Raw genomic sequence first — 12,969 nt, forward strand, 5'->3', positions numbered from 1 at the left:
GTTGCGGGTTTGGTCCCTGCCCTTGCTCAGTGGGTTAACGATCTGGCGTTGCCATGAGCTGTGGTGTAGGTTGCAGACGCGGCTCGGATCCCGCGTTGCTGTGGCTCTGGCGTAGGCTGGTGGCTACAGCTCCAATTCGACCCCTAGCCTGGGAACCTCCATATGCCGCGGAAGCGGCCCAAGAAATAGCAACAACAACAACAACAAAAGACAAAAGACAAAAGACAAAAAAAAAAAAGAAAAAAAGAAATAGGTTAGAGATGCTGCTTCCTTTATTACATGAGGATGCAAATAAGACACTTTATCCTCAGCCAGCTTTTTAATATAAATAGAAGATGACTGCAATACGTTAATTTTTTTTTAAATAACAAAAAACCCCAGCATTGACGCTGTGACTCGACACCCACCGCAGCCCTTCTGTACGTCTATCTGAAGGAACGTAAGAGAAAGAAAAAGCCCATGACATCTTTCTCCCTAAAAATGTAGCAACAAACAACTAAGGGTTGAGGCATTTCACCAAATGAACGTGAAGATCCACTCAGCAAAGTAATTTTTAAAATTTTTTATTAAAGTGCAGTTGGTTGGTTTACAATGTTGTACCAATTTGCAGGTTTTTTTTTTTGTTGTTGTTGTTGTTTTTTTTTTTTGGTCTTTTTAGGGCCGTTCCCATGGCATATGGAGGTTCCCAGGCTAAAGGTCAAATAGGAGCTACAGCTGCCAGGCTACACCACAGCCACAGCAATGTAGGATCCGAGCCGTGTCGGCTATCTAGAGGGCAGCTCACAGCAAAGCCAGATCCTTAACCCACTGAGCAAGGCCAGGGATCGAATGTTCATCCTCATGGATACTAGTCAGGTTCGTTTCCACTGAGCCACAACAGAACGCCTGAAAAGTATTTTTTTTTTAATTTAGGACCACACCTGCAGCATATGGAGGTTCCCAGGCTAGGGGCCAAATCAGAGCTACAGCTGCCAGCCTACGACACAACCACAGCAACGTGGGATTTAAGGCACGTCTGCAACCTACACCACAGCTCACGGCAACACCTGATCCTTAACCCACTGAGCGAGGCCAGGGACTGAACTCACGTGCTCATGGATACCAGTCAGGTTTGTTACCACTGAGTCACAACAGGAACTCCCAAAGTAATTTTTAAATAACTAGGAGAACAGATTAAACAGGTATCTCACTGGGTTTCTCTTGTTGTTGTTTATATTTTAAGGGAAGTCAACTCTTTTATACTCATCTAACTTTTGGGGGTTTTTTTTGGTTGCACCCGTGACATGCAGAAGTTCCTGGGCCAGGGAGCGAACCCACACCATAGCAGTGACCCAAGCCACAGCAGTGACACCGGATCCTTAACTGCTAAGCCACCAAACTGATCTGATTTTTGAAATGGTTTAGACCCCCTGTGTTATGTCAACAAAGAGGCCAGTTCTGCTGAGTTTTCTTTGTAAACTCCTCCTGGTTCTCCAGTACTGCTCTGCTGCTCCTGTGAAAATTCCTGTCCCACGAAAAACAGCACAGACAGAATAGGAGATCTGTCAGCTTATATCATTATTTCTGAGAGCCTAGTAGAAAACAAACATTTTCTCAAGACAACGTTCAGAATAACACTATAATATCAGGTTCTTTTGCTTTCAGCTGGAATCATATGCTTCAGTCAGAATCAAAATTAATAAAGGGGGCTTTTATGCAACTAGAGACTCTTATCCTGAGTGAAGTAAGTCAGAAAGAGAAAGACAAATACCATATGATATCACCTATCTCTGGAACCTAATATAAGGCCCAAATGAACCTCTCCACAGAAAAGAAACTCATGGACGCGGAGAACAGACTTGTTGCCGAGGGGGAGGGGGAGGGAGTGGGATGGCCTGGGAGCTTGGGGTTCATGGATGCAAACTATTTGGAGTGGATGAGCAACGAGATCCTGATGTGCAGCACTGGGACCTCTATCTAGTCACCTGCGATGGAGCATGATAATGTGAGAAGAAGAATGTATACATGTAGGTGTGACTGGGCCACTGTGCTGTATAGCAGAAAACTGACGGAACACTGTAAACCAGCTGTAATGGAAAAAAAAAATTTAAATAAATAAATTTCACATCCAGGGAAGCTGAGAAGAAACAGTAATGACGTCCTTTTGTTAGAAGAATGGAAGCCATCCTCTAAAAGGGACTCCCCTAGTGCCTCCCACCACCCCTTCCTGCAAAGGCCACTGTTTCTATTTCCACTGATTCAGATATGCAAACAGCAATTCTATTTCTCGGCGATTCTACAAAATTTACCTGGCATCTCTTCCTTTAAAGAACTGCCACCCCCCATCTACACACTCTGTCTCACTGTCACTACCCTATGTAAGCCTGTGATCCAAACTGTGGCGGTCTGACTCTCCCTCCACGATGTTTGGCACTTGAGCAAAGACACTGAGACATGAAAACCGAATGTGGCTGAGACACCTGAGAGTAACGAGCTCGAAGAGGCCAATCCCCAGTTCCCGCTGCTGGGACCTCTGGAGTTGTCCTTGTTCTCGACTCTTTCTCAGCCCTGCGAGTTCAGCTATTCCTTCCTTAATCACTCAGTTCTGTATAATAAAGAATTTGGCTGGTTTTTGTCTTCAGGTCAGTTTCCCTGGTGATAGAAGAATCATGATTATTCGTGGTGGGACCCTTGGATCACACGAGTTCACGCTAATGAGATGACTCTGGATGGGGGCTGGTCACCAGAAAGCCCAACTCGGTGACGAAAGGACGGGGGCTTTGAGCCAGGTCGTATCAGCCCAACCTTTGGGGAAGAAGAGGGGGCTGGCCATCGAGTTCAATCATGGGGTCAATCAATCAGGACTAAGTTATAGGAAATCCAATAAAAACGAGGCTGGACAATGACGCTTGGTTGAGCTTCGTGTTTGCACTGAAGACTGATGTGCCAGGAGGGTGATACGTCCTGACTCCATGGGGAGAAGACACAGAAGCTCCGCATTTAGGACCCTACAGGACCTTGCCACGTAGGTGTCTTCTCTGGCTGGTCCTAATTTTTACCCTTTATAATAAAATTGTGATCACAGGCATAGCACTTCCCTGAATTCTTAGACTCATAAATGTAATTTACCAAAGCAAATTACTAAACCTGAGGGACTTGTGGGAACCCCTGATTTTGTAGCCAGTTGCTCAGAGCACAGGTTGAGCACCCAAAGCTCAAGGCCAGTTTGTAGCCTGAAGTGAGAGTGGCCTTGTTGGGTACTGTGCCCTCTTCTTATGAAGTCTCCACTAACCCTGGATAGTTAGTGACAGAACTGCATTATATTATTTCACGTAATCACTCTCTCTGCCTCATCTTCTTCCTCTGTAAATGGAAATTATCATAGTATTTATACGTCATAAGATTTTTATGAGAAATAAATAACTTAATACATGTAAAGCCCTCAGAGCACTGCTTAGCATATACTAAATAGGATATAAGTATTAGAGCAGTTTTTAGTTGTTGTTGTTTTTATTATTAAATTCCACGTCTGGCTAATGTAGAGATTATCAGGCTTTTCGGCTTAAATCTAAATAACACAGAGGAAAGACTGGCTCCAACATTAGGCAGGAAAAGTTCACAACACCCATCACATGGATGGTACTGACATGAGTCAGCTCACGTTCTGAATACAAACAACCCCTGCTGATCGCTACATCATCCAGCAAAATCCAGGCCAGCAGTGTGAGCCAGTGCCAGAGTGGTGCGTGCCTTCCGCAGCTCTGCAAATCATCACTCCAGAAAGATTAGGGGCCTCCCTTGTAATAATGAAGCAGATTCGGGGAGAAAGAGGACACCAGAAAAACTCTCCCTTTTAGTCTGTCAAACCATCAGGCACGACCCGTGGTGAGCAAACCCCAAAGGGGCACATGCATCACCTCCAGCGTAGCTAAGGGCTACATCACTGTGCGCTGAAATGTTCTCCTCTGCTCATCCCTAATGGACACTGACTCCGCAGAACTCGCTCCTATGCCTTCCATCTTCCTGTCATTTAGAACACGCTTGGAAGTATTCCAGTTCGTTGCTGAGTCCAAAAATAAAGTTCTTAAGCAGAAAATTGTCTCGGGCTGTTTTCTAACATCATGATTTAGTCCCTCAATTCCTGTCTTCTCCTGGTCACTTTCCCTTCCCGGCTACTGCTCTTTGGCCTTCAGAGAAGCCCAGGAATGCTCTCCCTGCCATCTTTCATTCTAAGTTCCTACTTATGACACCACTCTTAAAACCCAGGCGCCACGGCCTCAAGTTATTACAGAAAAAGAAGAAAACTAAAATAAAATGGTACCGTTGGAGGATTTTTCCTGGCACTGCTGGAATCATTCCGAAGATCATGTCTATGCTTGGTCTCCCAGACAGCCTGAGTGGCTCAGGAGCTATTAAACAGAAGTCCCTGCAGGGAACTCAGCTTCGAAAGATTTCCAGAAAGCAATCTGTAGAGCTGACTTATGCTTCTTCTAAATTGATAAAATAAGAGTTCCTGTCGTGGCGCAACAGCAACAAACCCGATTAGGAACCACGAGGTTGCAGATTCGATCCCCGGCGTTGCTGTGAGCAGTGGGGTAGGTCGCAGACAAGGCTCGGATCTGGCATTGCTGTGGCCGTGGTGTAGGCCAGCAGCTGCAGCTCTGATTCGACCCCTAACCTGGGAATTTCCATATGCCGTGGGTGCGGCTCAAAAAAGCAAAATAAAATAAAATAACTTGATAAAACAGAGTCCACAAGAAGCATCAGCCTGTCCATCCCAGAGCCAGGATTAGAATCCAGGTCTTCCTGTTCAAATCCATCTATAAATACAGAATGACATATTCTCCAGAACTAAAATTCTATTATCCTAGGTAAGAATTTAAACAAAAACAGAAACTGCCTCATTCCTCCTAAAACTGGTCTTCTCTGCCACCAGACTAGTGATTTCAACTAAGGTGGTACAAAAAGCAATGGCCTAGAGAGCAGAAGGCCCGGCTCCACTATGTGTTAAAGGCATGACAATGAACAAGTAACTTTATATAAATCTAGGCCCGAGGTTCCTCATCTGAAAAGCCAGAGACCCTGAGGGTCACTTATGTTGAACACGTCTTAGCATTAAGACGTATCCTGAGAGACCCCAGGGGAGAGACTGCTTCAGTTTTTCTGAGTGTTGAAGGAAGCTCCAGCCGCTGCCACGAATGGAGAGGAGCCGAAAGCACTGCTCTTCTCTTCGCTGTCAAGTCTCACACAGTGAGACCTGCTCTTTCACTCGGAACTCTGAAGCAAATGCTCCAGAAGAAGAGGGGCGATCGAGGGACTCAGAGTTTGGCAGTTTTACAAATGGCAAAGGTCCAAAGAGCTCAAGTTTTCATTTGGTAAGTTCAAAATGAGTCGGCAAAGTGACGTGACTGCTGGAGGCACCGGTGTCTCACCAGAGCGCGTCAGCAGACGCACAGGGTCCAGAACTGAGAAGCGGACGGTCCTGCTCAGCCCTGCGCTCATCTGACCACACCTGGGGGTCTGCACCCAATTCTAGGAGCCATGACCCAAGACCCGAGAAAGACACGGACACGTGTCCACAGGCAGGAAACCAAGAGGAGGAGGAGGCTGGGGGAAAAGAAGTTTTCACCAAAGAACTAGAGCTACTTAACCTGGAAGAGAGACTCAGGAGAGAGCCCATCTGTACTTCAACTCAACCTCTGAACCACCTAGGACTCAGCAGAGCCAGGACCAAGAGGGGAGCTTCAGAAAAAAGGGCTGCCTCAAAAGTCCAGCCAGCTCCCTCTCTCTGGAGATGAAGCAACCAAAGGGATTCCTTTGGGGAGTCGGGGAGCTGGTGAGGAGGCGGGGCAGGGATAGGATGGCATCCAGCGAGAATGCCAATGGAGAACAACTCCAGCTCCGTCTGGAGCATCTTCTCCCAGTCCCAGCACAGTGACTCGGCCCAGCATCTCATTCGGTCTCTGCAGAGTCTCTAGTCAGTGACTGTACGTAGATCCATTTTAGTAATTTGTTCTCTACCGAGCATCTTATACTCAGGTCCTTTAAAGGCCAAACTGCTACCCATCTTCTCTAAACCTCCCAGCAACTAGGATGGACAACCAGGCTGCCTGTTACCTTCTGAGGACTTCCATGCCTTCCACAGGTCCTCCACGCTGATGAGCTTATCCTCACCATGGAAGGTGCTGTGTTTCACTGTTGGGTCGTGGTAATTGAGGTCCTCCCTCAGGAACTGCAAGGGAAAAGCACACAAGTCACAAGAGATGCCTGGGAGCCAGCCCAAGTCTCCCCACAGGTCGTCTAGTCACCAGAGCCTGTCCCATCCGCCTGGCGCACAGGGCATCCCATCGTCCGTGCACCTTCTGCGCACTTATGTCCTACCCGCCAACTAGACTGTCTTTTTCCCTTTTTTTAGGTGCAGCATATGGAGGTTCCCAGGCTAGGGGTCGAATCAGAGATGCAGCTGCCAGCCTACGCCACAACCACAGCCATGCCATATCCGAGCCGCATCTTCTATCTACACTGCAGCTTGTGGCAACAGCAGATCCTTAACCCACTGAGTGAGGCTGGGGATCAAACCCACATCCCCAAGGGTACTAGTCAGGTTTGTTTCTGCTGCGCCACAACAGGAACGCCTAGACTGTCTTTTCTTCTTTGTTATGTTTCACTTGGGGAAAGGAAAAAAAAAAAAAAAAAACATGAATAAGAAGTTCCTTTGTCATATTCTTTTGGCTGCACCTGCAGGACACAGAAGTTCCCAAGGCCAACGATTGAACCCATGCCACAGTGGTGACCCAAGCCCACAGCAGTGACAATGCCAGATCCATAACCCAATGAGCCACCAGATAACTCCAATTTTTTAATTAGAGAAAAGGAAGGAAGAATGAACAACTTTTGAGCATTTATCTATACACCAAGCAGCATTCCAAGAACTTCAATTTTCTCACCTAATCTGAACAACCAATGAATTATCACACCTATTTTACAATTGAGAACAGCAATACTCTCAAAGAACACAATTGGCCCCCAAGTACTCAAAGCGTTAAGTTTAAAGAGATTAAATTACTTGCTGTGATGACTTTAAAATGTGCCCACAATTCCTTGATGATCCTCCCACACAAGTTGAATTCCCCTCCCCTTGAACACAGGCAACCATCAGTGACGCATCGAACAAAGAGAATGTGGCAGGGTGATGGCGGATGACTTCCAAGGCTGGGTCAGAAAAGGCAACGCACTTCCCACCTGGCTCGCTCCCTTTCCGGACACATGCCTCGGGAGCTCTGGGCCAGCATGTGAGAAGCTTGGCCACCCAGAAGGTATCATGCTGGACAGATCATGTGGAAAGACCATATGGAGTTAGAGGTGTCTGAGCAGCCCCAGCTGTCAGTCTTCCAGCCCAGGAGCCGGACCTGCGAGTGACGGAGACATCAGGTGATTCTAGCCCCCAGCTTTGGAGTAATCGCATCTGATGCCAAGGGGAAACAGAGGAGCTGTGGCCAGTTAGCCAAGCCCAGATGGCAGAAACATGACAAAATAAGTGTTACGGCTGTTTAGAGCCACTATGTTGGGGGGAAGTTGGTTATTCAGCATTAAACAGCTGACGCATCGGCCTGGGGTTACAGCTGATAAGCGACAGTATTCCAACCCAAGATATCTGACCTTAGAGTCTAAAATCCCCCGCATTGCACATGCTGTCCTTTAGCTATGCGGATTTTTTTCATACTATACCTTTACACGAAAAAAGAAAAGCAAAAGAAATCAAAGCTTTTAGAAATTTACGCGGTAATTAGTTTCACAGATATTCATTCAGCCTCATCCTAAACCACGTTATTAAGCACAAGACTGAACAGGGGTCACCGCTTTCCGCAGAGCCTCCAACATCAAAGAACTATGAGCTCTGTCTGACCACTACTCTCACAAGAACACGCGTTACCAGAATGTTCAGGAACTGTCTCATCCCTCTTTCGTTCTCCTCAGCGTCTGACCCAGAGTCATGTCAGCAAACGCCGTTGACTAAGCGAATCAACAGCTGACAGAGGGTCCAGATCCCTATGTCCAGGGTCAAGGGATGGTTTTCTCCCCTGGGTTTTCCAGACAATAAGACATCTGGGCCTAACGACTCAGGAGACCAGTCTGAAGAGAGTCCACACTGGAGCCCTCAGCCTAGCCAGGGTATACAGACCACCACGCACAAGCAACTTGACCATGTCCACGGCTGTAATGCAACGCCGTCCAGTACACCTTCCTGCAGTCATGGAAAGGCTCGACATCTGTCCAGTCCAAACAACTGCCACTAGGCACAGGGGGCTGTCGAGCACTCATGATGAGGCTAGTGTTCTTAAAGAACTGAAATCCTTAAAAAATTAATTTACACTTAAGTTCATATGGCCACCGGTGGCTAAGAGCTACCTGCTGGAGAGCAGCTTTAGTGCAGTCTACTCCCTACCTGGGGTAGAGGTATGCCTGGCTCCACCCCCACGCAGGCTAGAATGGTGTGGGGAAGTCAAGACCTCAGGGGAGACGGGGCGTGAGACCAGGGCTCACACGCCTGAGTTTAAGTTTACAGTCCTCTGGCCACAACTAAATCCAGGTCCCTTCTGACACTGTGAGTTAGGTTCTCCAGCTCCCCAATATCTCATTTGAAACTGGTGAGAAAATCTACTTTTTCTTTTTTTTCCTTTTTAGGGCCATACCTGTGGCCTATGGAAGTTCCCAGGCTAGGGGTCAAATCAGAGCTGCAGCTACTGGCCTACACCACGGCCACAGCAACGCCAGATCCAAGCCACATCTGCGACCTACACTGCAGGTCATGGCAACACCAGATCCTTAACCCACTGATCGAGGCCAGGGATTGAACCTGCATCCTCAAGGATACTAGTCGGATTCTTAACCCACTGAGCCACAACGGAAACTGAAAATCTGCTTCATAATAAGGATTAAGTAAGTGACGTGGTGAAGGGACCAGAGCAGGAGGTTTTATCAGATCTTAGACAGGTAAACTGACTAATGTATTCTACATATCCGGATTTTTAAATAGCCCTTTATGCCATCTTACATCCAGTGTATTGTATGCTATATTGTGATTCTCAACATTTTTCCCCCAAGGTACTACCTAGTATCCCAATTCCATTCATTAAACTATCTGTTCCCTTGGAAGCAAGCTAAATGTCCATTGACAGATGAATGGAAAAAGAAGGGGTATGTATATAAGATGGAATACTACTCAGCCTTAAAAAAGAATGAAATAATGCCACCTGCAGTGATACAGATAGACCAAGAGATTATCATACTAAGTGAATTAAATCAGAGAGAGAAAGACAAATACCATATGATATCACTTATATGTGGAATCTAAAAAGTGATAACAAATGAACTAATTTATAAAACAGAAACAGACTGACAGTCTTAGAAAACAAACATGGTTATCAAAGGGGAAAGGCGGAGAGGGATGAATTAAGAGCTGGGGATTAACAAAGAGAAACTTATATATAAAACAGATAAACAAGGTCCTACTGTAGAGCACAGGGAACTACATTCATTATCTTATAAAAATCTATAATGGAAAAGAATATGAAGAAGAATACACACACACACACACACACACACATATATATATATAAAACCGGGTAGTTCCCATTGTGGCTCAGCAGTAACAAACCCGACTAGGCACCATGAGGACATAGGTTCAATCCCTGGCCTTGCTCAGTGGGTTAAGGATCCAGCGTTGCCGTGAGCTGTGGTGTAGATCGCAGACGCAGCTGGGATCCAGCATTACTATGGCTGTGGCGCAGGCTGGCAGCTGTAGCACCAATTTGACTCCCAGCCTGGGAACCTCCACATGCTGCATATGTGGCTCTAAAAAAAAAAAAAAAAAAAAGGAAAAACACCAAATCACTTTGCCACACACCAGAAAATAATACAACATTGTAAATAAATTATACTTCACTTAAACAGATAAATAAATAAATGCCTTGGGACTTAAAAGAAATTTATCTGTCTTCCATCCCTTTTTGGGAAACGTTAATAAGAAGTTATTATGTACAGCAATGACAACTTCACATATACTCGGGTACACTTTCTAGGCTCTCCACTCTTTTGCACTAAACCATACTTCTATTTTGTGCGAGCACTTGACTATGTTATTGCATTTTCTTTTTTGTCTTTTTAGGGACACACCACAGCATATGGAGGTTCCCAGGCTAGGGGTCGAATAAGAACTGTAGCTGCTGGCCTATGCCACAGCCACAGCAACATGGGATCCTGAACCCACTGAGCGTGGGATTGAACCTGCATCCTCATGAATGCTAGTCAGATTCGTTTCTGCTTAGCCACAATGGGAACTCTTATTATACTTTTAATTTTAGTTTAATTTAATTTTATGCTTTTAAAAGTTTTCTAATGTCTTGATCCCCTTTTTCCATGGCTCTTATTTCAGAATATTTCTTGTCAATCTCAGTTGCTTATTTTTTAAACTGAATCTTAAAACAATTTTGCTAATTTTATTGAGAGTCTGACTGCTCTCCCTGGGGACCAAAGTGACAAGACCAGACATAAGGACATCTCAGGGAAGACACAGTTACAAGCAATCTGAGACAGCCAGTCTGGGGGCAGAAATTCACTCATTCATTTATCCAACAAATATAAGATTTCTATGTACCAGGCATAGATCCAGGCACTAGAAATGCAGTAAGTAGTAAACAAAACAGACAAAAATCTTTGTCCTCATTGAGCTAACATCCAACTTGGCTGAGAGACAGTAATTTGCATAAAGCAGGGAAGAGCAACAGAGAAGGCCAAGAGTCGTGGTATTAGTGATTTAACGTCTTCATTGGAGGAGTCAGGAAGGGCTCAATAAGAAAGTAACTTTTAGGCAAATATCTGAAGGAGATGTTGGAAAAAAGAAAGCAGAATAACTCAAAGAAGACCCCGAGAATAGGGAACGGCAAATGCAAAGGCCCTGAGCCAAGAACGAGTACGTCCGAGGCAGAGCAAGGAGGCCCGTGTGGCCAAAGAGGAGCGAGTAGGGTGGCACCCAGCAGGCGGTGACCTCAGGGAAGCCCCGGGGGTCCATCCTGAAGGCCCGCGTAGGCATCAGGAGGACTCTGCCTTCTGCTCGAAGACGGGAGCTGCTGAAGGAACTGGAAGAGAGGTGCCACGTGACGGCACTGACATTCTTCTGGCCTCGCCCACAGCACGTGGACGTTCCCGGGCCAAGTGACCCGAGCCTCAGCGGTGACAATGACCCACTGGGTGATCCTTAACCCACGGAGCCACCAGGGAACTCCCATCCTGACATTTGAAAGAGAGTTTCTCTGGGCGCTGGGCTGAGCAGCAGACCCCAGGTGGACGGGGCAGGTGCAGGGAAACCAGGCAGCAACCGCGGTGATGAGGGTGTGTGCTCACGGCGGCTGAGACCCAGCGGCAGAGCAGAGGGAACGGGGAGCTGCCAGGTCTCGCATAGGTTTTACAGACATCCAATTTCTCATCCTCATAGTTTTTTAGTTTTGGTTCATCAGGCCCTTTATTTAAAGCATACCCTACGTTAGCCCTCTCGGGCACTAACCCAGACTCTTAATCTAAGGCTAGAGAAACCCTGTCACATGCAGGCAGCAGGAGCAGAAGTGCCCAAACCTCTAGGAAGGGGTTTTTCTACCATTACCTGCAAACCCCCGGAAACCAGGTGAGGAGACAGACCCGCTACGTACGGGGAGCCAACAAGAAATCGACTACTTTTTATAGCCAATCTGGTCACTGAGGTGTGTGGAGAGCAGAGAACACGAGGGAAGAAAGTGCCCGGAGGCTCCGCCCAGGGGCTCTCCTCGGGCTCTGCTGGCGCCACAAAGCGTGGAAGAAAGCGTGGTCAGAAAACAAGGCCAGGAGGTCCCGTGGGGGCACAGCCGATACGAATCCAACTAGGAACCATGAGGTTGCGGGTTCGATTCCTGGCCTTGCTCAGTGGGTTAAGGATCCCGCGTTGCTGTGGTTGTGGTGTAGGCTGGCAGCTGCAGCTCTGACTGGACCCCTAGCCTGGGAACCTCCATATGCCGTGGTTACGGCCCTAAGAAGACCAAAAAAAAAAAAAAATTAAGAAAACTAGGCCAGCAAGAAGCTGGTGCCAAACCAGGAACATGGGCTGACAGAAGCTCTACGGAAGAAAGGACCTCGTGCTGAGTGGAAGCTCTTTAGAAAGCAAAGAAGTGAGACCACAACAATCCAGCCTAAGTTGGAGCAGGAGACGGAGCGTACCGTAAACATTAGAAGCTTAGAACCTACAGAAACAGACCGTTTGCTGTGTGACTTTTGGGCAAGCTTCTTAGCATCTCTGGGCCTGTTTTCTCCTCAGAAGGAGGGCTAATTATCCCCTTCATTTGAGTGTGATGAGGATGAAATGAGTCATGTTTGCAGAAGGCAGAAGTCATAAAAATGCTTTGCACACATCTCTTAATGGCCCACAGAGCATTTTATAAATAGAAACTATATTTAAAAATCAAATTTCACCCAAAGATCTAGGAACACTGAGCTCCAGTGACAACTCTAGAATTTTCTTTTCTTTTTTTCTTTTTTTTTGGCTGCCCTGAGGCATATGAGATTCCCAGACCAGGGACTGCAGATCTGAGTGGCAGTTGCAACCTTAGCTGCAGGTGCGGCAATGGCAGATCCTTAACCCGTTGTGCTGGGCTGGGAATCAAACCTGTGTCTCAGGGCTCCCCAAACACAGATGATCTCGTTGCACCACAGTGGGAACTCCCAGAATTGTATTTAGGAAAGGCTTAAGGACTAGGATTTGATTTGGAAAGGAGGGTGGTGGCCAGGGACTTGTCATGAGGTTGTGTTTGCACAGCAAGTACAGTGTTTTTTGGTCTTTTGGGGGGTGGTTGTTTGTTTTTGCCGCGCCTGCAGCATGTGGATGTTCCTGGGTCAGGATCGAACCCGTGCCACAGTAGGAACCTGAGCCATGACAGTGACAAAGGTTAAGATCCTTAACCTCTA

General features: G+C 46.7%; 1 protein-coding gene across 13 annotated transcripts in view; it reads right to left on the reverse strand.

Annotated features, from left to right (window-relative positions):
• The window catches only part of STIM1 (stromal interaction molecule 1), a 203,479-nt gene that overhangs the window by 55,662 nt on the left and 134,848 nt on the right, over positions 1 to 12,969 (reverse strand). For 12 of the 13 annotated variants that reach the window (XM_013999088.2, XM_021101954.1, XM_021101951.1 and 9 more), the window contains 1 exon segment: positions 6,097 to 6,211. In XM_013999088.2, coding sequence (XP_013854542.1) covers positions 6,097 to 6,211 — 115 coding nt within the window. 13 annotated transcript variants of the gene reach the window in all.

This window comes from Sus scrofa, chromosome 9 (assembly GCF_000003025.6).
Source record: "Sus scrofa isolate TJ Tabasco breed Duroc chromosome 9, Sscrofa11.1, whole genome shotgun sequence".
Taxonomy (NCBI): domain Eukaryota; kingdom Metazoa; phylum Chordata; class Mammalia; order Artiodactyla; family Suidae; genus Sus; species Sus scrofa.